At 33.5% G+C, this 25,974-nt stretch overlaps 3 protein-coding genes across 4 annotated transcripts; 1 reads left to right on the forward strand and 2 right to left on the reverse strand.

Annotated features, from left to right (window-relative positions):
• Positions 1 to 6,818: 6,818 nt before the first annotated feature.
• Positions 6,819 to 10,635, reverse strand: LOC110420584 (putative CoA ligase CCL10). Its single transcript, XM_021433952.2, has 6 exons — positions 9,575 to 10,635; positions 8,225 to 8,414; positions 7,552 to 7,697; positions 7,390 to 7,457; positions 7,208 to 7,310; positions 6,819 to 7,119 (listed from the first exon to the last, which is right to left on the reverse strand). The coding sequence occupies exons 1-6, from the start codon at positions 10,598 to 10,600 to the stop codon at positions 7,006 to 7,008; spliced, it is 1,647 nt and encodes a 548-aa protein (XP_021289627.2). The 5' UTR covers positions 10,601 to 10,635; the 3' UTR covers positions 6,819 to 7,005.
• Positions 10,636 to 14,713: 4,078 nt separating this feature from the next.
• On the forward strand, positions 14,714 to 17,426 carry LOC110420409 (D-tagatose-1,6-bisphosphate aldolase subunit). 2 transcript variants are annotated; one of them, XM_021433711.2, is made up of 5 exons: positions 14,714 to 15,216; positions 15,600 to 15,700; positions 15,911 to 16,024; positions 16,111 to 16,212; positions 17,107 to 17,426. In XM_021433711.2, exons 1-5 carry the CDS (start codon positions 15,015 to 15,017, stop codon positions 17,275 to 17,277), a joined length of 690 nt encoding a protein of 229 aa, XP_021289386.1. In that variant the 5' UTR covers positions 14,714 to 15,014; the 3' UTR covers positions 17,278 to 17,426. The 2 variants fall into 2 exon arrangements, with proteins under 2 accessions (XP_021289386.1, XP_021289384.1); XM_021433709.2 differs by having other exon boundaries at positions 14,717 to 15,216; positions 15,908 to 16,024.
• Positions 17,427 to 20,847: 3,421 nt separating this feature from the next.
• RAX2 (Duplicated homeodomain-like superfamily protein) lies at positions 20,848 to 23,122 on the reverse strand. Its single transcript, XM_021433736.2, is given in 4 exon segments — positions 20,848 to 21,343; positions 21,345 to 22,062; positions 22,405 to 22,534; positions 22,665 to 23,122. Coding segments are annotated over 4 exon segments (1,026 nt in total). The 5' UTR covers positions 22,801 to 23,122; the 3' UTR covers positions 20,848 to 21,301.
• Between the last annotated feature and the right edge of the window lie 2,852 nt (positions 23,123 to 25,974).

Raw genomic sequence — 25,974 nt, forward strand, 5'->3', positions numbered from 1 at the left:
AAAATTTATTTTTGTGAATAAGTTTTATCTTTTAAAAAATTGTCAATGCATAAATTAGGTTTGTAATATTCTTCATAGTAAAGATAACTTTACACTCTTTATTGAACTTATCTCAACTTCATAATTTATGAGAAAACGTTAATGCCAAATTGTAGACATAAAAAAGAAATTAAAAATAATTAGGAATTTAAATAGTATTGGCAAATGGCTTAGATTATGTCGTAACATGCGAGTTCGAGAACTCGACTGCTTGATGTAGGAAATTAAGTAGTCGTCATCAATCTTTTTTTTGTAGATATAATTGGTCACTTATTGACTTGATTCTCTTAAATTAATTTTAAATCCGTCGAAAGAACGATAAACTGATTTATGATTTTTTAAAATTGAGTTGAGAAGTACGATTAAGCACGAGAAAATATTAACATTGCTGTGACATCCATTCTACGAACGATACCACTTAGTTGTAGGTTATCCTATTGGAGCCTTAATCTTTAAATTTATTCCATTATGTTTCCTTAATTATTATTTATTTACTTTATCTTTTATTTTATTGATAAATTAAAATATTTTATTTAGCTTTACGAATGTGACTTGCATATGATGTGCTTGTAAAATGCATAGTATAAAATTCAAATAATGTTAGACGAAAACTTTTTATTGAGAATATTTTCGAGATGTGCCTATCATACTAATGGGATTCAAAGATATTTTCTTACCTAAAAAATTATCCGAGAAACTCGTCTTTACAAATTTAACAAATAAATCCCATCATCAGGGTAATCATTTACAGTTTTTTTTTAAAAATAATATTTTCGTGAATGCAAACCTATTACGAGCAAAAACCTTTTATTAAAGATATTTTTTGAGCCCTCCCATTATACTAGTGGGACTTGGAGGTATCTTTTCACTTAAAAAATTTTTAGAAGAAAACTCGTCTTCACAAGATTTTTTGAAAAATCCCATCATTAGTGCTTATACTCGTGTATATAAAATATCTACATGCCATAATATTTAATGATGCAATAGTGATATGTGATGTGCCTATGAAATTTAATATTTGTTTTTAAACCTTCCAACATCTTCTTTGTTTTTTCTTTAAGATTTTCTTTTATTATTTCTCTTTATAGGTATGTATATTATGAATTATATTTTTTTATGTTATTTAGTTATCTATCTACTTTACTATATAGATTCTCTTTTTACCTAAATTCTATATCCTTTAAGCAAGATATTTTATTTCATAGTTATTATTATTTATGTATACATATTTTTTAATTCAACTTCTTCCTCTTTCTTTTTTTTTTTCTATCTATCCTATTCCTTTTTCAATAAACATTTTAAATTTATTTTTTATTACTAAATATTTACTTTTTATATTTTAAATATATTCATTTTTATGAATTTATAATATTTTATTACTTTTTATTTATTTGTTTATTGTCATGAGTATTATTATTTTTCACAATACCATATTTATCTTTAGACACCTTAAGTAAATATATGTCACTTGTTTTTTACATTTATTATTATATTTATTTGGTTTATATTTTGACTAATTGAGTATATATAATTTTTTATTTAAAATTAAAAACATCGAAATTCAAAATTAAGAACCTCCTATTATACTGATAGAGTCTTAATTGAAATTCCTAACTTAAGAAAATTCATTCGAAATTGCAACCTCTTGCATTCCAAATGGATATCCAATCATCGGTGCAACTTATATACTATTCCCATGATTAATATTGAAGTATTTTTATACCAAATTTATATACTTTCCTAATTATTAATGTTGATCCTAAATATATATTTTATTATTGTTATTATCATTTTCCTTACCCTACTATTTTTTAATATTTGGCGACAAATGTCTATTTTTTTACCTACATCAAAACTTTTATGACTAATTATTCCACCCTATTATTACATAAATGTATATTTTACTTTATGTTTAAATATATATATATATATTGTAATATTCACTTCCTTTTTATTTTTACTCATTTACTAAGTCTATTTTTATGACCTAATATATAATTTTATATATTCTCTTATGTTTTATTTATTTATTGAAATCTGTCCCCTTAATAACTAAGTAATTTCCATCTTGCTTAGTTTAATTTTTTTTATTAAACATCTATTTATTCTTTTCATTTTTCTCTCTCTTTTTTTTTAACCTAAATTTATCATTATAAACATATTTTTATTAAGACATTTATCTTTTGTTTTATATATACATGTGTTCCACCCACTTAAAACTATTCTTCTTTTCAGCTAAATATTTCCTCTTCCTTTCTTATCCTTCTTAAACAATATATTACTTTTCTTATATTATTATTATTTTAGCACATCTAAATTTATCATACATTTTAATTTACTTATTTTAGCAAAATAAAGTGGGCAAGCCCCAGTGTACTCAATTCAAACCCAAATCCACAAAGAATTAAAGGAAAAAAATTTTACCTTCCTTGGGCTAGAGGTGACCCAAAGAGATTGCCCGGTGAAGATGTTCAAGCCCGCTTCCACTACCCACGAGGCTTCACTCTAAACGCACCGTCTGGTGCTTGTCAGAGCAGCTCCCAAACGCCAAAAACGGTGCCGTTTGATGTAGTAGGGAGAGGCTTCTGGGTAAGCCAGAAATGGCGTCGTTTTGGAGCCTCTAAACCCTAGCTATTTAAGCATTTTTTTGCCCTTTCTTTCTTCACTTTCCTCCTTCCTTTTCTCTCTCTAACCGACGCCCCCCTCTCCCTTCCCTTTAAAGCCATTTTATGGAAGAATACGTCCTTTCACCTTACAGTATAAGAGATTTATTACATTCTAGATGAGGTTAACAAACATTTATTAATACTCCAATTCAAAAGTTTTTATCATCAAACTAACCAATTAAATTAGAAGTTGTTGGTTTATTTGTTAAGCTATTATGTGGAATAATACGTGTAAGCAAATCATTATTTTTTTAAATATCTGAAGTGATTAATTATTATTTAAAATATCAACTACTAATTTTAGTCAATACCAATTTTTTTTTTCAATATCAATAATGGTTAATCATAAAATTTGAAATGTAATAAAAGTTTTACTCATGCGAATTAGTCTTTTTATTTTTAAATAAAAAATTCGATCAAAAATAAGTAGGCCTGTTCTTTATAGTAAATATGGCTTTACACTCTTTACTGAAACCATCTCTACCTTGAATTTATAAGAAAAAGCTATTTACCAAACGGTAAGAATGACAGAAAAACAATTAAAAGTAATGAGAAATTTAATTGATAAAAAAAGGGCTTAGCTTGCTATTGAATCAATAGTAAGCATCATTTCCGAATTAACATGCAATAGCCCCCTAACTTTACGATATTTCTCAAGTCATTATATGGAAGAATACAGGGAACCAAAATCTTTTTTCCTCAACCAAAAATGATATTTCATTAAAACACTACATTAAGCAGTGAGGATCAGCCGAAGCTGTCCAAGAGTTTACAAACACCAGAGTGCCATAGCGTCAGCTACCATACAGACTGTCTAGTCATATTACATAAAATCTAACAACATAACCAAACCCACATATGAAAAAATGAACTAAGTAAAAAGCCATGAGCAAGCTGTCTTAGCCATGAGGTATAGTTGATATTAGAGCTATGCAAAAATGCAAAGACATTTGTCATCATTGAAACAAGTGCACAAAGCACAAACTCTCTGCAGTGACAAAGGCAATAACACATCACATCCATATGCCTTAAAAGACACCCTGTACAGGGCATAATAACCTGCAAGTACCAAAGCAGCAGGTCCAAAACCTCCTATAGCAAACACCAGAAACTAAACAGTAACATAATTGGTACAAATAAAACCATCTGCACCCAAATCAAACAACAAATCACCACAAACACTTGCCTATCGAAACTTGACTGCCTTTCGTCGGGGCTTCCAAAAATTTTCCTACCTTTCCCCTTCTTATTCTCCCTCTTCAGTCCCCTTCCACCCTTTTGAATTTCCCCTTTTTTCCCATTAATTCTTTCTTCTATAAGGCTTCCGCTTCTTGCTTTGTTCGACGTCGGTGATATAACAGTATTCTCAGTTTATTGCAATTTGGCACTCGATGCACCCAAATTCTTGTTAGATTCACCGCAAGTACCAACTTCACAAAACTCGGCGGCATCATTACCTGGAGTGCTCTCAACACTCACAATCACAACTTGTTTTCCCCGATCTGAACCACCACAAAATGTAGAGGCTACTGAAACTTTCTTCCTTACAATATCCACGTAAGACACTTCCAACCCATTCCTCACGACCATGTCTTTCGACCCAATCCCAGATGAACCATGAACCATATTATCCATTCCATTGCAACCTGAGGCCACTTCCTCAACCAGAGGTAACGGTCCACTCATAACTTTTTGTGAGCCCACATTGTCATACCCCTCAACCTCTTCCAATTTTCAGAGGCCAGTCCTAATGGGCTATCCTGTCTTCGACGATCCAAGGCCATTGCACAGCGTATGGCTGCTTCTTCATTATCATCCAATTTGGTAACCTGTGATTGGTGTCAAGTTCCGCCATTTTCAACAGCCCCTAAAAGCGCCATTTCTGCCTTATATGCTGCTTTTACATTAATCTCGCATTGGGCACATGGTCCCATTGCATCCAACCGATCATCTTCACCATAAGCTATAGATTCAAGACCATAATTTGACTCGTTCTCCCACTCTATTGCTTGAGTATGGACAAGAAACTCCATAGCAATTTTAGGGAAAAATTTATGCACATAAACTTTAAAAGCCTTCTCTCCTACTCTCAACATAATGATTTCATAAATTTTATCCTTAACACGTGAATTAATCTCCATGAAAATCCTCTCCAAAGCAACAAATTTCATGCTCTCTTCCCCCAAGCAAACAAAGTTGCCAAATAAATTACAATTGATTGAAACGTTTTAGCATTCCATGGATGGATAGGAACACCAGACACTATCAACCAATATCTACGTTTCCCTTCTTCCACATTCTCGTTCCATTCCACAAAGTTGCATAGCCATTGATTCAATTCCTCCCAATTCTTCTTTTTGAAGTGCTCTAGTAAATCACCATCCCAAAACAAGACCAAGAATTTGTCAGTTGAGATTCTCCTAATCTCCACACCCTTGATCCCTTTAGCTTTCAATTTGGTCATAATTGATTCTGGGTCATTCCTCCCAAAGCCAGTAGATACCACTGCAAATTGCAACCATTGGAAAATTTCACCATCCACATAGGCCACGCACACTCGAGTATCTTCTAATTTCTTCAATATCTCCCTTACCACCTTAACATGGTTATTCACCGCATCAAAACCACTCACCAACACTTCCAAGTAACTTCTTTTCTCACGTTAAGAACCGTCCTTTGCTAATATGTCCTCCTTTGCGTTACTGGTTTGCACCTGCGTCACTCTATTCACTCCTACAATACGTTTCTTCCATAAGGCAATCCTTGGATGAAACCTTGCAACATTTGCACCTTATTTAAAATCAAGTAGTCACTCACCATTGAGTCTTTGTGCTGCCCTTCGTGCTTCTTTAAAAGTGCTGAATTGAATAAATCCAAAGCATCTCCCTCGAACCGAACACGTCTTAGGAATAAAGATATCCACCACATTGCCAAACTAAGCCCCGATATCACTCAACCAATATTTATGAACTCTCACAAGGATATTGTTGACAAAGACCATAAGGATTTTGTTAAGAATTGGATTTCTTTGTTGATTGGCCAAATTTGCCTGTCCCTTGTAGCTACATTTTGCCTTTTGCCAGTGCTATATGAAAAAAATATTTAAAGAGGAAAAAAGAGTACAACAATTGTTAGTAGTGAAAAATGGCCATTGCACTATGTGGAAGCAAATTAAGTAATAGAGCTATACATTTTAAACAAGGTTTCCAAATAACATGCATTTGCTTCCTAATCTTGAGGTTTTTGTTAAATAAACAAATCATTTTACCTAGAGAAATTTCTCGAGCCATTATAACGAAGAATATGTAGAGACAAATCAAGTAATATAGTTATATTAAGCAAGAATTTCAAACTAAAGTTATGAAAATTTTGAAGTAAATCACTTTTAATACTTTTAAAGTTGACACTTTAATATGGAGAACGTATAATTATAACTTTACATTATTGCATCTGTCAGATTATTCTTATCTTTTTAGCCTTACATTTATTCACATGCTATGAACACATGATAATATATAGACTTAACTTCAAGTATGTGGTAGGAATTTAAAATTAGGCCTAATCGCTTATGATCGATGGTTAAGATAGTTTTTTGACTTGGTGCTTCCTCGTTTTTGTAAAAAGCTTAGTGCATTGGTTTTCATCTGTGGTACATAAAACCTAGGCAGAGTGGTTGTGGCCCAAACCCTAGGCTAAGGCTAAGGGCTCGTATGTAAGGTACCTCCTTTCACCTTACTAAACAGGGGATTTAGCACATTCTAGATAAGGTTAACAAAAAGATTATTAATACTCCAATTCAAAACTTTTTATCATAAATGTGAATTAACTAACTGATTAAATTAGAACTTGTTGCTTCATTTGTTACCTTAAATTTCAAGTTATTCCTCCTCCTTCCCCATTTATCTTTCCATCAACAATTATGGGTACCAAGGATTTTTAAAATTACTCGCTATTCCTCTTTATCTCCTGTTTCTTCGTCTTGTTACTATAGGTACATGACACTATCTCCTCTGTCCTTAGAGAAGGAATCCCCGCAAATTTTTTATTTTTTCTTCCGCTTTCAAAACTTTCCTAGCTTTGGGTTAAAGTTTAACTTAAGGTACATCCGAGAAAGTATAAATTACTTGTAATTGAATAAATATATAGTTGGTCGTTATTTGCTAAATATTTGGATTAAATATTACATGCACACCTAAGAATCCTACAGTGGTATAACAACTCACAAACCGAGAATTTGTAAAACATTAGTAATGAAGTTCAACCCTTAAATTTTCTCGAAGGAAAAAGAGAAATTGGTATCCTATATCTTGGATCGAACTTTCTGTATGAGCTCTCTCCTCAATATCTTTCCCGAGACTGACCTTGGGACACTACTGAGAAAAGTGACTCTTCTCAATCTTTTGTAAGGTGCAACCTGTGGGAATCAAAGACTTATAATATGTCAGAGTAGAAAAACTTATGAGCCCAAACAGTGTGAGACTTAAAGAGCAGGATCTCATTACCTTTTCTGCAATGAAAATTTTAACATCATCTTCATTTAGTGAGCTGTCGGGAGCACGAACAATGTATGCGATCGGAACCTCTCCAGCTTTAACATCAGGAAATCTGAAAAAGAGGGAGACAATTAGTAATCTAATTCCCCTGTTGTTGGTAACGAAACATATCCAATTTCCAGGCTACTTACGGAATGACGACAACATCCACAATTTCAGGATGAGAAAGTAGCAATCCTTCTAGCTCTGCTGGTGCGACCTATCAAACAGTCGTATGAATAGATAAAATAAACTCATTTAGATGATGTAGACAACAGAAACATGACTACATTTGACAATGTCTGAAATATTACCTGAAAACCGTTACATTTTATAAGCTCCTTTATCCTGTCTACAACAAATAATTGTCCTTGTTCATCAAAATATCCTAGATCCCCTGTACGCAGCCATCCTTGTTCATCCATAGCTAGCTTTGTAGCCTCTGGATTGTTAAAATAACCTACAAAAAAATTCACAAATCATAACTATAAAAGGAAAATCCAGTTATAATTTTGTAACACAATAGGTTCGACAACTATATCTATCATTCTCTCTCCCCTTTTGTTTTTCAAATGGTGAGTTGGGTTGTGAATTATTACTCTAAAACGACATTCATTTTGTGGGAACACCTGTATCAGGTTAGTAGTAGTATAGACTGAGTGATTTGCAATCAGGGTTATCATGAGTTTGGTTTGTAGCGTTTGTGGGATAATATGTTAATATTTTTTAATTTAAATAGTCAACAAATTTAAGGTTATTAGATAAAGGGACAAACATGCAGGTCTCGTAAATTGTAAGCAAAGAAATTCATATAGATCATTCGCACTGACATTGGCATTTGGCCCCATGGCTACTTGATCATTCTCCCACACAAGACTAGAGACCTCTAGATAAGAAGAATTTGTTATAAGGACAATAAATTGGGTCCTTTCTTAAAGATTATGGCAAACCAAAAACAGGATTATACACCTAATAAAGCTCATGTACCTTGCATAATAGTCGGTCCTCGAATCCATATTTCTCCTATCTGATGTGGTGGAAGGGGTTTCATCGTATTAACACTAACAATTTTGGATTCTATTACAGGCATGAGTGTTCCAGTTGAACCCGAAAAACGACGCCCTTCCTTTGGATTCTCCAGTGAAATTTTTCCGCAAGCTTCTGTCATACCATATCCCTGCGCGATGTTGTATCATTTCGGATCATGATGCATAGGTAATTTGTTTTACAGCAACCCACTTTGATCACAAAATAATGCAAATGTTACTAAATGTCAAATGTCAATGCAAATTTATAAGAGACACAAGCCTATTAGCTAGAACAAATTGGACCCTATTTTTTTAAAGTTAATTATACATGGAATGTATAGTATTAAATAATTTAAGGTTCATCAATATTTCCCTTTTAATTCACTACATCCCATCCCAAGAGGCAATAGCTATACCCAACTGTTTGCCTTCTCAAATAAGCTAAAAAGCATGCAGCCAGTCCATATGAAAAGGTTTAATAGACCAAAAAGATCTTGTCAATATGTATCCGTCATTGATACAAATCGTCTACCCCTTTATTATGCCCCATTTGTGCGTCCTCTTTACTTTTTTGTTATTTGTCTTATCTCTTTCGTGAGATAAATGGTAAATAGTTAATAAGCAGTAGAGTTAAATTCAACTAACGTGATTATTTTTTTTTCCAACTGTTAACATAATTTAAAAAAATAAAATAAAATCTCAAATTAGGTTTTCTTTTTTATTTACCGTCTACTTCTCTTTTCTTGTTGCTTTGCTACTCCATAGGGTACTTTCAGCTTTGTAAGTTTTTCCCCTTAAAGTTGTTTTCCTACTTTTCCCCTATTGCTTTTATGTTGCTTTTCTATTCCTTTACATCCTTAACCTCCTCAATATTGTTTCACAGAGATCTCAATTCTTCAAAAAATTCCTTACAAACTTGAAAAAAAAAATTAACCAAACAAAGGTTATATAACCTGTACAAGAGGCTAACGCAAACTTTAAAAAATAAAATAAAAATCCCTTGTTAGGTTTTTTTGTATTGGCTGCCTATTTTTCTTTTGCCTTGGCTGTTGCTTTTCTATCTACATTAATATTTCGGCCTTTTACTTTTGGGTTTGTTCAATTTTATATTTTATTTTTTAAAGTTACATTAATAGTTGGAAAAACATATAACCGTGTTAGTTGAATTTAACTTTACTGCTTGTTAACTATTTACCATCTAATAAAAGAGAAAAAGACAAGTGACAAAAAAATAAGGAGGAGGCACGGATGAGGGCACGGTAAGGGGCCAGATGATTTATATCCATCTGTCACATGTCATAAGTAGTACCTGAAAAATCTCAACGTGGGGCAAATTCTTGGCACATGTCTCTATCAAGTCTCTGCTCAGTGGGGCTGCACTAGAGATGATTTGCCTCAATGATGACAAATCATGCTCCTTCACCTCCCCTCGCTTTGCCAACGAGACCATGACCGGAGGCACGGCAAACAAAAGCGTGACCCCGAACTTCTCCACCGCAGCCAAAACCTTCTCGAGCTCAAACTTCGCCATGGAAACCAGTACATTTCCTCTTCTCAATTGTGCAAATGATAACACCGAACCAAATCCATGAAACATTGGCAAGAAACACAAACACACAACCCTTCCTTCATTGTACCGGTCTTGATCGGCGGTAAAATTCAAGGACGACGCGATAAAATTTTTATGAGTCAGCATCACCCCTTTACTTGTTCCGGTTGTACCAGACGAGTACATCAATGCTGCCACATCATTTTGCCTCACAACGTAGGGTCGAAAATTCGAAGGCGGAGTATAGTTTTCTACTACATCCGAGTAGTAAGAGAATTTAGGATTTGCTGAGTAGTCTAGAAAGAAGTTGGTGGAGTGTGATGATGATTGTAAGAAAATCAATGGAACATTAAAGTGGTGGACTTTGCTATAAAGTTCAGGGATTGTGATGATAAGTTTAGGTCTGCAATCATTGACTTGCTTCGATATCTCATTGAATGTGAAAGAAGGGTTGGCTGTGGTGGCGATAGCACCAAGGGAGATGATTGCAAGGAAAGAAATGGGGAAGCGGATTGAGTTCGGAGCAAGGATGAGAACGACATCGCTTTTAGCAATGTGGAACTGGTGGTGCAATGCATAAGCCAGACTTGAGACTTGAGCTTTCAGTTGGAGAAAAGTTAAGGTTTCATTTGAGTTAGAAGAATCGATGAGAGCGGTTTCGTGAGGAATGGAGGAAGTGGATTCGAGTATGAAGGAGGTGAGGGAGAGTTCAGGGTTTGTTGGGAGCTTGATAGGGGGCCTTGGGGAATTGTATGTTCGGGTTTTTGGATTGAATGATTTCTCCATGGCGAGGGTTTGTTTGCAGGAGATAGGATCTGCCCTTTGAGATGCTTTGTTTCTTGGATGACTTGAATGAAGTTTGTGAGAGTATATATAAATAGTTATAAAGTGGGGTGCTAACCACTTGCCAAAAATAACTTAACAAATTTATTAAGTTTGATTTCATTTTTCTGAGTTTGTATCGTTCTTTGGTACAGAATTAGATATCTAAACATGCACGCGCTACACAGCTTGTCGCTTGTGGATTGGCGGCGGCGGCTGGTCATTGGGCTTTCCCATTTTCATCTTCCCAACATGCAATTTTTTTGGTAAAATACCCCATTTCTTAACTTTTAAGTGTAATTTTATATAAGTTCAATAATATTAAAAATAGATAATTCATTTTAAAAATATAAACACTATTAACTAAAAATATAAAAAAATTAAAATATATTTTTTTATAAATTTAAAAAGTTATTATTATATATTTTTAAAAAATATTCAAAAAAAAATCAAGAAGCAACAGCTCCCTCAACGGAGGGGCGCACTTGATTTTTTTAAAATTAATAAAAAATAAAATTATTTTTTATTATTATCATATTATCAAACTAATAAAAATATTAATAATTGATTAAAGATTAAATTTATATGTTCAACGAAAATTTTTTTAAAAATAAAATATTTATTTTAAAAATTAATAAATTTACATAAAATTTTGATTAAAATTTAAAAAATAAAAATATTTTACTCGTTTTTTCTCTCTTCTTTGTATGTCTTAGTAGGGAATAATTAACTTGAGTCAAGGATTTGAATAATGACATCAATAATGCATGATTCTCTTCTTAAAAGGAAAGGATTCAAATCCCAACAAAAAAAAAGTATACTTTGTCAAGATCAGAGTGCTCACGAATTGGAATTAGGCAAACTTGTCAAGCTTGCAAGCTTGACAAGACTCAAATCGGGCCTAAACATTACTTTCAGGTCCATGCTCAACCCGGTCAAAATATTATTTTATAATAAATAAATATTTTTATTAATTTTAATTCTAAAATAAATATTTTAATAAAATTTTAATAGCACCACTAGCTGTTATGGTAGGCAGCAATTGTTTCGATGGCGCTGCGCTTTCTTTGTTATCTATGTAATGTTGTGCTCATTCAGGTTGTGTATTTGGTACATTGTTCTCATGTGGTCAGTTTTGTTTTTGGATTGACTCTGACCGTTTTGCCTTGATGGCCACCCCTTGAATTTTCTGGAATTTTTTTTCTTTTTTATATTTAATAATATACCAGATTGAATGTGTAAAACTAAAAAAATGATAATAATAAACGAGTTAAGTAGGATTTAAATTTAAAATATCAATCTAATCTGATCTGATTTATAAACATTTCCAGTCAAGATCATTATATATTAAAAGCTCATATATAGTGTTATGTTTTGCAACATAGGGCTTTTTCACAAACTCATTAAGTAAAAACAAAATCAAAATTAAACCTATAAAAAAGCCCATATATATAAACTAGACAAAAAGAAGTTAGAAAATAAAGCACTTGGAGTAAACGCATATGCATAGATAAATTTGAAATTTAATTGTTAAAATAGAAATATGGTGGAAGTTAGCCTTGGTATTACTTTAAGCAACAACTTGACCTAAAAAGGTGCAACTTATATTGACCAGTCCATAAGTTCTTTCTTCCTTTTTTTGGGTGCTGAGCCTAAGTTTTGGAAACAGGGAAATGAAGCGTTCACCACTCTATTCCTGATAAATCTTGAAGCAGGCCGGGGAGTTATGGAAAAGAGGGGAAGGCAATGCGAGGGAAGGTTGAAGAACGCGTGTTTTGGAAGTAGTTTTCAAGTATTTAGGGTCTACCAGTAATATTGGATTGTTTTCTTCCTCAAATCAAAAAATTAAGATCTGGAGGTTTCAAAGTATAGATAATTAATTCAATTTATTATTTCCTTTTTAGAAATTCATATCAAATGAATTTTGTAATTTTTTTATTTTACATTTATTGTGTCATAAGTTTATATTTTCAATTCAAAAAATATATCTTTCAAATACAAAAAAAATATTTACTTATAATTTAAAAACCAACCCATCTATTGTTAATATGAAATTTGTTACATTCCATTTATTCGCTCATCAAGAGAAAATACTCATATTGATCTAAATCTACTTCAATTTAAATATTTTTTAAAAAAAATCACATATCAATGAAAAGTTTAAATAGATTCTTATACCAATTGTTATTTATTCATAATTTTTAACTTAAAAACATACCTATTAGATAAAAATGTGGATTTGTAACACTTGCACATTGATAGTAAATTTAGAATCTCCTCTTAGAATAGTTGAAACCCATATTTTACACAATCAAAGAATAAGCTTGTATTTCCACAAAACGGAATTTAAGCAAGCATCATATAAGGAAGAACATTAATAACTTAAAACATATTTGACCAAATATTCGGCCTAAAGCAAAACTAACCACCTAAGGGGGTGCTGGCATCCAATCTCTCCTCAGAATAAGCACCAAAAGAGGACGGAGGTTGCCTAACCCAACCTGCTGTAGACATCTCCTTGCCAGTTTAAGCTGCTACCCAATCAGTTGCCTGATTGGCATTTCTCTTAATCAGTTTTATGTAAAACAAACTACTCCCTCCCCAACTATTTGAAACTAGTAGCATCGTAAACCTGATTGTGAGTCTTCCAAGCAGCGTAACTATTTAACGTGCAATGTTCCCTGGAAACGGGGAAATCATGGTTCTGATCCCTTTTCTTTTCTAGATATTTCTGACGTCTGATCGTCCTCTTTGTTCAATATCTTGTGGCCCATCTTTCCTCTTGGGCTGTTGATTGTAATTTGGTTGGGCTTTTTGACTACTCATCTCACTCTAGTAATATTGCAAATGGCTTGAATAGAGATGAGCAAGTCCAATCCCCACCTCCACGATCTTAATAATATCGCTTATAAAATAATATGGCTGCATGTTGCTGCGGTTTCAGCAGAGTTGCTTCAGTAGGATGTGAAAAAGTAAACGGTTAAAAGTGTTGAGAAATAGGGAGAATCGATTAAATATAGACCTAACAATTTTGTAGACGATAAAGTAATACCACACGAATGAAATATGGGTTTAAGTAAATTTAGATTTAGGGTAATTGTTTTTCATGTATTAATTATATCACACTTATTTAATCCATTTAAGACAAGTCTAAGATATGATTAATTTATATACCTATATAACGTATGATCCGTTTATAATTTATGATACATTTAATACCTAATTAAGATTCATTTATTAATTCATATAAATATTAATATTTTTTAAAAAAATTAAAATTTATAGATATTAAATTTTATTATATTTGATAAATATCATGATATTTATAATGTTTTATTATAAATTTGAATAATAGAATCATTATTTACTTGTACATATTTCAATTTAATTGTTTTAATTGTGTTAATTGTATCAATTGTGTAAACATGTCATAAATCGTATAAATTATAATAATATAAATCGTATTGTGTTGTATAAAATTTAACCTGACACGTTTAATAAATGCGTTAACCATATCTTGTTGTATTACATGTTTATTAAACATATTTATGAACGTGTTTAAGATCTTGACACGAATAATTAATCGTATCATGTATGTGTTTACTCGTGTAATTGTTAATACCGTATATTTATATAATATAATTAAAATATATATATATATGAATTGTCAGATCTAGTTAAATATGTGGGAAGAATTAGAAATCGGAAAATACAGGAGAAATCTAAGCATTTGCAAGGTTTAAAAAAATCTAAATAATTGATATTAAAATTTATTTAATTTTTAATATGTAATATTTTATAAAAGATACTAAGAATGAAATAAATTTAAATCAAAATAAGTTTTTATTTGTTATGAATAAAAAAATTATTATAACTAAAATATTATACAATTAGTTAAAATAGATTATTATCGAATTTCATAATAATACGAGATAAGTTTGAACTTATAAAACAAAAATATTTTTTCACACAATGATATTTTTTTTAAATTAAAAATATGATTCCCTTCAAAGCTATTTACCCAATTGAATTTTATTTTAGACAACCATCCTAAATATTCGAATAAAATTAATGCATTCATAAATAAAAATCAACATCGTTCTTATTTTTCTCCCAAACAACCAAAGTTCACCGATACAAGAAACGCCAAGTGCAGAGAAGTCGTAGACCAATCGTTTCAAACCCGGATTCAGAGCTGCAATAAAGAAAGCCAAAGAACTCTTTCCCTCGCGCCACGTGTCCACTCCCACATCCGTGGCGTTGAAACTTTTTCCTTTCCCTTTCCTTTTCCTTCCTCCTTCCCTCCTTTTCTCTCCGCCCATCCCTGTTCCTTCAATTCCCTCGGACTTCCTTTTCTGACAAAAAGAAAATCTCTTTAATGGCTAAAACATCCAGTATTGTCTTCTCTTCTTTTCCTTCCCTTTCTCGTTGGAGGGAAACCAATTCTTTTCTCCAGACTTCCTTCAGATTCTCAAGTCGTCCATCTCGTTTCCTTCGTTTATCTTCCAAAGCTTCCGATTCCGGCAGCTTCCTTGGCGACGATTCTTTTGGTTTCTTTCCTTGGTCCCCTGGTAACAACGGTAAATAAAAAAAATCTTTTTTTTTTCACTTTAATTATGCTTAATTCTTGAATCTTTTTTATTTACTTGGTTTAAATGGGTGAAATCAAATGATTCATCTCGAAACATTTCATATCCGAATCTTTATATGTAATTTTACGCCATTTTTTGAAATTGGAATGGAAAATTTGCAGTCAACGGAGCAGGGGCAAGATAGATAGTTATACATTAAAATTGTCTCTTTTATGTCACGAGATAGATGATTTAGTTGAATTGATAAAAGGGTCATAGCTGTTGAGGTAAATTTTAGTGAAAGATGAAAATTTCAAGTGATGAATGATTGCATTGTGATTTGTAATATTGATGGGCTGTTAGAAATGTTTGTTTTTTGTTCAAATTTGCAGATGTCGAATGGGTTCAGGAGGAGAGAGTCACTTTGTTCACATCAGATGGACTAATTCAAATTGGAGGTTCCATGGTTCCGAGGCGTCTAACTTCTTCAGATGTAAGCATCTTGTTATTACCCCATTTTTATCTTTCTTTGTTGAAGTATTCAAGAGTATTGTATGGATCAACGTTTTATTGACAAAACATTGGCATTTGAACTTTGATTATGGTATATGGGATTATAGTCTAGTTTTTTGTTTCGTTTACATTATCTATCATTTTAGAATCTGGTGTTAGTTGGCTGAAGAATTTTGTTATGTGGCAGAAGAAACAGGGAAAATCGAAAATGTCTCAAAAATTTCAACGGTTTCAAGAGAGTGATTACATGGATCCTAACCAAAGCTTGTGTCTAGGTGCTCTTTTTGACATTGCAGCAACAAATGTAAGGAATTTTTAGGCTGTTATTTTGGCTAAACTTGAGGTTTCAATCGTAAAAGACTTAACAGATAAGGGACTTGGTCAATCTAGGGACTTGACATGGGTAGAAGGCTTTGTATCATTGGCTTTTGCCGCTCTATTGAGATGCTCAGTGATGTTGTGGAAGATACTGTTTTGGAACATGGTGGGGAGGTATGCAGCATTGGACCAAGATTATCTTTTCTTCAATCATTACCATATTGCATTTTTACATGCATGAAGATATTGAATTGAAAATTGTAATTTGAAATATTATATATGACACTTTAAAAAATTATATGTATTATATAAGACATTCAAACTTAAGCTTTCGTCTCCCTGCCTAAACTTTCAAGATCTTATCACCATATCCGCAGTGTTAGCTCTTTGTTCGTTTGTTTATCAGGTAGCATAGTTCATATTGATGTGTAGCATTGATATCTAGCAGACGAAAGTTTTAGCTAGTATCTTGAGAGTTTGACAGAACTAGCCAATTAATGGCTGAAACTGGGAGTAAGATTGTTTGGCTTGTTTAATTAGGGACACTGTTTACTTATATTATTGTTATGAAAAAAAAAAGGAAAAAAGCCCAAATCCGTTAAATTCCTATATAATTTTTTAACCAATTACAGCAATAGTCTTTGTGTTTGTGTTGGAACTTGTATAAGTGGACCTTCCCCTTGGCCCCCACACAGCAACCTGAGTTGGCGGTCTTGACTCCCTATTTTCCGATTTAATCGGCCATGCCAGTCTGATCTTATTTCGAACAAACCATGATAAGTGTCTGCTGACTTTTCCAATTAGCAGCAGCAGCTTTCAGTGATCATCCGTTTTTAGTAACTTTCTTAGGCTGTGATGCAGAAGTAGTATGTTGTTGTTCAATCTCTTGGTTCACTCTCAAAATGCTCTTTCATATCCACTTTTTTGGAAATGGTTCTCTTGCAAGCTTAGCGTAATACTTGTTTCCTGTGTTTTGCATTGGTATATCATTGTGCACTGAAGTTTATTGACGGTTGACCCTTCTGTGGCTATTTCAAATTTTGAAATCTGCCTATTGTAAATTATCAGGTTGTTGCGGCAGAGAAGGCCAGTAAAGGTGGTTTGCATGAAAAGCTTACCATGACGGTTGCAGTGCCATACCTGTGGGGTGTTCCCCCTGCTTCTGAGACACTTCACCTTGCTGTACGGAGCGGTGGAGGGATTGTGGAGAAGGTTTATTGGCAATGGGATTTTTTGTAAATAATTTATCAATCTCTTCAAACCATCACTTGTACATTCTGTACATAAAATTGTTGTATTCATAAGTACAAAGCTGAATGCTGTACTCAAGGTCGATGACCCAATTCTTTACTTGGGAATTGATGTCAATATCCAATTCATTATTCTCAGTTTCCTGTTTTTATCGTCAGATAATAATGCCATAGGCCATGTCAGAACTGCTGATATGCAATGCTCAACATCTAAATTAGATTACATCAAGAATGAAGTACGCACCAAGATTCGCAAAATTCCATTTTATTCATTTCACAGTGTGATATAAACATTAATCTCTTCCGACTATGTAGTAAACCTCACAGATGTAACATTCAAAGGCTGGGTAAAGCAGGGGCCATGTCTATAATGTGGTGACAAATACTTGCTGGCAGGTAGCTGGTAAATGTTACTACTATTTGTCCTTCCTTTGTTGGTCTCCCATGTCAAATCATAGCTGTGGGATGATGTAGGGAATCATATATATACAGTTATGGCGATTTTTTTTTCTTTTTTTCTTGTTTGCTCGGATATAAATCTTATATTGGTTATGCTTCTTAAAGAAAGAACCAAAGAGCTAAGCCTGGTAGGTTCTTTACATTACTGCAGAACCATTCAGTCTTTCCCTAAGCATGGGTTTTAGAGGAGGAAATTCTACTTAGTAAAAATAGGGAACTTGTAGTGACATTCATGTAGAAATTTGCATAGAATGAGCCCACAGTATGATGTTTTTGGCTCTCCCTCCAACCCACCATTAGGGAAACAACAAAAGGAAGAAGAAGAATGAAAAGAGCACAGACATGGGTACGTACAATTAATTATGCACCATGGGTTGGAAAATTTCACCCCCGAGAGTGGACAAGGGAGCTTCTTTTGTTGCAGTGATTGTGAAAAAGGTTGAACAGCTCCCAAGCCAATGATCTTCCTCTGTTTAGCATCCCGCCCAAAAACAAGAAAGATCTTTCAGATCAGTTTCGAAGCAGCCATTGACCAACTGTGAATGTCAAGTTAATATGAATCCGTGACTACACGTTCAAGACATGGAACTAAAACATTGAACCATCATTCAAATGATTAAAGCGCTGTATTCCTCACTTTATAAGCTACCCTCTTAACTTCTTTCTTAGAAGTTGCTCTCTTAGGCTTTTCGACAGTCTTCATTTTCATACTCTTTTAAGTGTCAGCATGAGTCCCTACGTCACTTTCATTAAGTGCTCATTTTGTAGACATTTACCTTTTAATCATTAATTTGTAGTATCAGCTCTTGGGAACTGCTCCTTGTCCAATGTTCCTTGTTCATGTCGTGTAACAAAGGGTAGCAGAGTAGGGCCAGAGACCGCTGTTGCCGCACAAGATATAGCCTTGTAGCTTCAGGCCTGTGACATTGGTGTACGACTACGAACCATCTATTGGGAAAATTTTTAACCCCAGGAGTGAATAAAAGAACAAACGAATGACCTTTGTCGCAATGAATAAAAGTCAAGAACCCCTTAAGGCAAATATCTCTCTTCTGTCTTCTCTGCTTTTCAAGCTTCGATTGACCGATTGTTCTGTGGCACAGTAGTTCGTGATGCCATTTACTCTCAAAAATTAACAATTTGAAGCAAAACAATCTAATATTCCCTACTGTTAGCAATATGGATGCATATAATAACGATGTCTGCTCACTTTTTTCTAATGAAACTATTTTTTGATCGAGAGTTGCTTAACATTTTCGTATATAAAACCACATTGAGATATTGAACCATTCATATGATTCGCTTGTCTGTCGATCAAGAAAATAGTGAGTAAACCGTGGGAGCACCCCTTGATTAATTTTTCCTGTTAAGATGCACTAGAGAGCCAAATCTGCACGACGATAGTCCAAGAAAGAAATTTGATACTCCTAGTTAATTGTCGGTAGTCGACACCTTTTAATGGTTGAACACTGTTTGTTTTCATCTAATAATTGAGAGTTTTTATGTTAGTTGTTGGAAAAAGATTGGCTGCCTTCGTCCATGGAAGATTTCCATGATATTCTAGCTTTTTTGGCGGTACTTCCTCGCTGTATGTCTCTTACTTTGATGTCTTGTGACAATGCACTAGAAAAAGATAATATAACCTGCATAGACATGCTTATTATGTTGGGACAATTTGGAGATTAGTAAGGTTATTACATGAAAAGCTGTCTTGTGATACATCAACAAGATATGATTATTACCCCCCAAAAAACAGTGTGATTGGATGTTTTATGTCAAGTTGTTTGCTTGGATATTCGTACTTATAAACTATTTGAGTTATCAACTTTTTACGAAAGGATCAAGCTCTGATTAAGCTTGTCTTTAGTTGGGTGTGGTTCATGGCTCATGCAAAAAGATAAGAGCTTATATTTGCATAGTTAGACTCTTCCTAACGTTGGTTCTTTTAACAAATTAACGAGTACATTTTTTATTTAATAATTACTTGCATGATCAGCTACCATGAAGCTCTTGAAGGTCTGGTACAAGATGGATGATTAATTAAGCTTTATGAAGAGAATTAAATAAGCTATAACTTATGTATAATGATTTAAGTAGTTGCCTGGAAATTGATGCGAACTCACAAACAAACATCCAAAAAGGAATGAATACCTTAATGCGGTTGAATCTTATAATTTCCACAAAGATGGATTAAAATCTCATGGATGAGCAGTAGGTGCAAGACCTTTTGACCTTTTACACTCCACTAGAAAAGACATTCCTGGAAACTCTTTCCCCATATCTTTAAAACCCCATTTGTTGATTTTTGATGTTAATAAATAATGCCTATAGCTGGCAAAACCCATTAAATCTAACCAAGGATGGCACAAGAAAACAAAATGGTGGTAAGGTCAATGGATTCATGTTTTTCAATAATATTTTGCTTTTCTCTGTTTCTCATGGGAGATAAACAAAGCAGCTAAACCCATTAGCCAATCAAATTGATAAACCCAAGGGCATCATTATCCTGAGATCATATGATTTTGTAGCTCCTTGGACTGCTTCCCCATGAGGATTCTTTGCCACTTTGCATTATACATATGACCTTGAATTTTCTCCTTTTGTTATATCCCAGTTCCCCCTAGTTGGATTTGTTTATCATTTCTCTCATTTTCTAACCAAGCTTTTTGCCTCTCCATACCGCACCAATCCTAATCAATTGGGTACGCAATAATTGAAACCTGCCTCACATCTGTCATGGTGTTGATCGTCAACCATTGAAACTCCAAAATTTTGCGACAGCATGTTTTGCTCACTGCAAAAATAATAAATGTGATGAAATAAATTCATATGTTGTCCTCTTCAATTTTACAAAAATTATGCATATAACCTATAATATAAGGGAACGTGTACCCTCTCCTCCTATTTTAACTAATTAGAGGCAAAAAATATACACTATACATCAATTTTGGCTTAATCTGCCTACAATATTTCATAGAACATAAATTTATATTGTACTCTCTCTCTCTCTCTCTTTCTCTCTCTCTTTCTATATATATATATATATATATATATATAATCTTTAGACTTGTTTAAGACGACTTAGATTAGGATTAACATCAAGTCATTTTTTAATCTTGGGGGATAATATCCACAAAGATATATACAAAGACCGTCGACCTTGGGTTTGACTAGATTCAAAGTTGATCACTGAGAATTCATTTAAAAGAAAACATTTTACAAATAGGAAATTGATAAAAGTGGATTAAACGAGTTGAACGCTCAGTTTTCAAGTTTGGTCCTTGAAAAAGATGATAGCTTCTCTGGTTTGATGACAATTAAACAATTATTTCTGAACTGTCGCGGTGAAAAAACTCTAGCCTGCAGCAGCACATACATCATTGCCCAAAAGGATGAGCGCAGAGGAAACTTTTTTACCATGTACTGTCAAAAAACTGTTTCCGTCAGAAATCCACTCCCAAAGCACAGAACCCAGGTCTAAATCTGAAATCTTGAACCCATTCCCTCCCCTAACTCTTCAAATCCATCTGATTTTACACACAGTCATAGTCAGATCAATAGTACATAACTTTTTCTTCTGCCTTGTTTTCATCAAAAAATAAAGCTGTTACAACTACTGGTGCAAATTAGCTGCTTAATTTCCTCAAGCCCATAATCTAATGGTATTGTTTCACCCCACAATCCATTCGAGGACTTCTCAGACCATCCATTAGCACAACCTCCATTTGATGCCATGAGCGTTTGGCTTTCATCAGCTTCATTGTAGAAATAACTGTGCATGCCCATTTGTTCACCATTATTTGCACCATTGCTACCCCTGGCAGCGCCATATTCATACTCTAATTCTTTGTTTTGGCTGATTTGGTTGCTGCAGCTCCCATCAGAAGAACTACAACTAGCTTCACCTACAAACATTTGGAGGCCATCCTGTAGTCGATAATTCTGAGTAGGACCCAGTAAACTCTCCTGCGGTTGAAGTACGGATGCAGCAGTTACACAAGAAGCACTGCTGTTTGAAAAATTTGAAGAATATGACACTTCAAAGCATCTAAAAGATCTAACTGGTGTGTTGTAGGTGTTGTTGCTGCAATTGTATAGTAACGCTGACGATGGTGATGACAAAGGCGGTGATGGAGATGGGGAGGAAGGTGAAGGTGATTGAAGAAGAGATGAGAAGCTAGCATGGTGAACGTGATGAGGTTTTCTATGAGACTGGGTAGCCATGCCGAAAAGTTTCTTCTTGAGCTTTGTGTTCCAGTAGTTCTTGATATCATTATCAGTCCTGCCTGGCAACTGAGCTGCTATAATTGACCACCTGTAGTAGTTCATGACGGGAGTAAGTTCCATCAGAAGAAATTTAAGTGAGCTGTTTTTGAAACTCTACCTCCACACTCTTGAGACTCTAAACACGGCATGCAAAAGGACAGAATCAGAAAATATGATCTAAAATTAGCATATTCTTGGAATATTAAATTAAGTTTTTTCTTGACAGGGCAAAGGGAAAAAGAAGTCTTTTCACGCTTGGTTAATTTCTCAGGAAACAAAAATCTTCAGAGAAGATTCTGAAACAAAAAATTATGGAGACCCAGATCAAGTTTAAAAGGTATGATATGACAAATAGACATTTTATTTGGAAAAGACTGGATGATTAACATACCTGCTTCCAATGCTTGCATAGAGAGTGCAGATTATCCTATCTTCATCATCAGAGAATTCTCCATGTTTAATATTAGGCCTGAGATAGTTAAGCCATCTTAATCTGCAACTTTTCCCACATCTCTTAAGACCTAATACAAACCAAACGCATTCAAGATCACCAACAAGAACTATTGAAAGGACCCTTTACATGCTCCTTCAAACTCACCAAGACGAAAAAGGAGGACAAGAAAAACTGAAAAAAGAGTTCTTATATATTACCAGCTTTTGGTGGGAGAGCAATCCAGTTCCCTCCAGTTCCATGTTTCTCTATGTACTCCTTTAACTTTGCATCTTCTTCTGGCGACCAGGGACCTTTCTTCACATTAGCCTTATCACAGCAAGGAGCCCTTCCCATGTCTATTATCTCTCTATCTCTCACTTTTAATTAACTTGTTTGAATATTGAAAAACAAGAGCACCTTCAACTAACACCAAGAGGTTTCTTTCAAAGTTATGGTGGTGATGGTTGTGAGGGAGGCTGCCTAGGTAGCTTTTGTCCCAAAAGAACACTTCAATTTGTTTGGGGGACTGAGGGAGGATGCTAATATAGAAGGAGATAAAACAGAAGTCAAAACACGGGCCTTCTAATTTCAATCATCCATCTGTTTTCTATAAGTTCTGTTGCTTGATTAGCTGAGAGAACTTTCCATCATAAACTAATCAGAGGCAAAAGGACAGAGCCTTCCTAACAGGACCATCAAACTAGCTAGGCCTTAACTTGGTCTCTTCTTTCCACACTCGAAAGAATCCAAAGTCTGCTCATGTAATGACATACAATTTTGCATTGAAAATGATAGGCTATAGTAATTATTATTATTATTTTTAAAATCTTATAGGCAAAGTCTTAGGGCTGCCATTGTCACTTGTCAATGTGGACGCCTCAGTTAAATACAATTTTTCCATCCATTATATTTTATATGCTGATTTATTTTTTTGTAGTTAATGAGATTGGACCTCTCTATAATTATATTATGATGGTACTATTAATATATACTATACTACAGTATTTTATTTTGCATAAATCATCAAATACGTTTTGTAAAATTAAAAGGAAAATTATACAAGAACAAATTCCAAATCATGTTTGGTAGAGGTGTATATATATATATATATATATGTATACACATCTCTAATCATTATGTATTGACATGTAAATATCTTAATAAAAGTTCTATATGATCATGCTTGTGGTGGGCATGTAATTCCAATACAATAAATAATAAATCAAAGGCCAAAAGGATGAAAAGAAGAGATGGGAGGGAGTTATTGGTAGAGTGCAGTCCATTTCACTGGTGTTTGATTGGAGGAATTCATACCATGGGCTAAAAGTAAAGTTTTTATTTATGGCGTGACGTGAATTTAACTCAAATGATAAAAATAAAATGGAATTTCGATAGAACTTTACCTTAGTCAAGAAGAAAAACATGCTGCTACAACAAATATTGGTGGCAGTGGTCCTATATATATATATATATATATATATATATATATATATATGATCCTCTTTATCATTTACTCAAGTTTATTAGAGATTTTGCTATTGGGTAAAGTTGGGAGTGCACAATTAGGCATGTTCATTGAATTGAATTGAATGGCTACACATTTTGATGATATTTCCCATTAGGTCTTCATGTTTTCATCCATCCATATATCCATAGTGTTGGTCCCAATCTCAATAATCAATATTAATTTACTCTTCCTCGTAAAAAAAGAAAAACAAAACATGTTTTATCAGTTAAAATACCTTAATTTTCTTTCCAAAAAATTACATTTAAAATTAAAACTTTCAATTACGATTGATATATATATATATATATATATATAAACTTACAAATAAACTAATAGAAAAAGTATGAAATAAGAACAAAAGCAACATATCGATCTTAAAATTTTTTCTCTTTCTCTTTGCCCTAGAGATAAGTTTTCATCGACAATAAATTTTATTAATAAAAAATAATTAATTTGGTCAAACACAAATTCGACAGAGGAATAGGCCCTAGTGAAAATTACAGCTTGCAGGATTGAATGTGGATAAATTTCCGCAGCTCAATTAATTGACGTCCCGTCTTTGGACCGGTCTAGACTTAAATATATGGCCACAAATAGGTGACTTGCAATGGACAACAAGTTCAGAAGCAACCAAGACATTTTCAATCCATTTCTGCCAAACTTTACATTTTTCAAACATCATAAAAGCTTTTATAGAATTCCGCCCACTTGTTATACCAATTTAATGCTTAAATCTTGATTTGATGTACTTGTTGTCTTACCTATGTGATTGAATGGGCCAAAATTATTAAGATCTGCATATGTATATTTATATATATAAAGGGTGAACTTCTTCCCCATGACCATAACAATCTTGATTAGCCATCACCATTCAGATCTTTTTTTGGTGCAGAATCGTGTGTTGATTGGCATCCTTTCTGGGACGTGCATTGCTTCTTATTCCAGACGGGGTCAATTAGTTCCGCGGCTATGATAAATTTTTAATACTGGAAGCTGCAGAGGAAGCAGCATCCCTGTAGCTATCTTGCAAATTATTATACTATTTCTTTCTGTTTCTTCATTTTTGGGTCTAGTCAACGGACCAATGATTTTGCTAAGGAACTGAACTGAACATTGGTCAGACATTTTTCCATGACAACAATAAAAAGATGGTAACACTTTTATTACTACTATGGACACAGTCTTGTATGTACCCATTTAACCCAGTAACTAATCTGCCATTAATCCTTAATCCTTGAACTTTAAAAAGTATATATGTAGTGAATAGTTGGATTTATGGTTTAACCCATCCAGTAGTTCACCTATAACTTCATTTAAGTAGGATGGGTTACCCCTTTTACCAAAACATGAAGCCGGTTTTGTAAGCTTACCTCAATTGACCAAAGCAGCGGATCTGCAACAACTAGGGAGGGTAACAACACATGCTTTCTTTTAGTATAACAAAATAAAGATAAAAATAAAAAAAAGGAGGAGTAAGCCTTTAATAGCCCCCAGAGTGGCAGTGTTGATTCAAGGCATAAAAAAGTTTAACAAATTTCTTTTCTTTTATCTTTTGATTGTGACACATAAAACCATGTGGTTATGTAGTTTAATAAGTAACCTGCATTTTGGGACTCCATACAATGCATTATTGTCATTTCAAAAGACTTATCTTTTTGTGATGGAGAAAAGGTAAACACTGAGGAAGACTTATAAACCGATTAATAACTCAAAGATGGCCCATCTGCTTTAAATATTACTCACTTAAAAACAAAAACACTGACCTTTGATTGATTCCCATAAGTTTCCAGCTTATGTAGAGACTTCTCATAAAAGTTGATTTGTGGTCCAACCACATGAATTTTGGAGCAAAAAGATCAATCATAACATGGGTTTTCTTTTTAATATATTGATATTTATTGGGTAAACTTTTTGGTCCATATAAAATTGTTTATCAAGGTTTCATTTTTCAACATTTTTTATCCATAAATTATTGAAAATGTGATTAGTGCTATGTTGTCATTACCTCCTCTTTCTAAGCG

Source organism: Theobroma umbraticum, unplaced genomic scaffold (genome assembly GCF_002168275.2).
Source record: "Theobroma umbraticum cultivar Fairchild unplaced genomic scaffold, ASM216827v3 scaffold_86.0, whole genome shotgun sequence".
Lineage (NCBI taxonomy): Eukaryota > Viridiplantae > Streptophyta > Magnoliopsida > Malvales > Malvaceae > Theobroma > Theobroma umbraticum.

Coding starts and splice junctions, on each gene's coding strand:
- LOC110420409 (XM_021433709.2), top strand. CDS start 15,015: ATGGCTAAAACATCCAGTATTGTCTTCTCTTCTTTTCCTTCCCTTTCT. Junction 15,217..15,599: donor TTGGTCCCCTGGTAACAACG/GTAAATAAAAAA, acceptor TCAAATTTGCAG/ATGTCGAATGGGTTCAGGAG. Junction 15,701..15,907: donor GGCGTCTAACTTCTTCAGAT/GTAAGCATCTTG, acceptor GTTATGTGGCAG/AAGAAACAGGGAAAATCGAA.
- LOC110420584 (XM_021433952.2), bottom strand. CDS start 10,600: ATGGAGAAATCATTCAATCCAAAAACCCGAACATACAATTCCCCAAGG. Junction 8,415..9,574: donor CCCACGTTGAGATTTTTCAG/GTACTACTTATG, acceptor AACATCGCGCAG/GGATATGGTATGACAGAAGC. Junction 7,120..7,207: donor AAATTTTCATTGCAGAAAAG/GTAATGAGATCC, acceptor TGATTCCCACAG/GTTGCACCTTACAAAAGATT.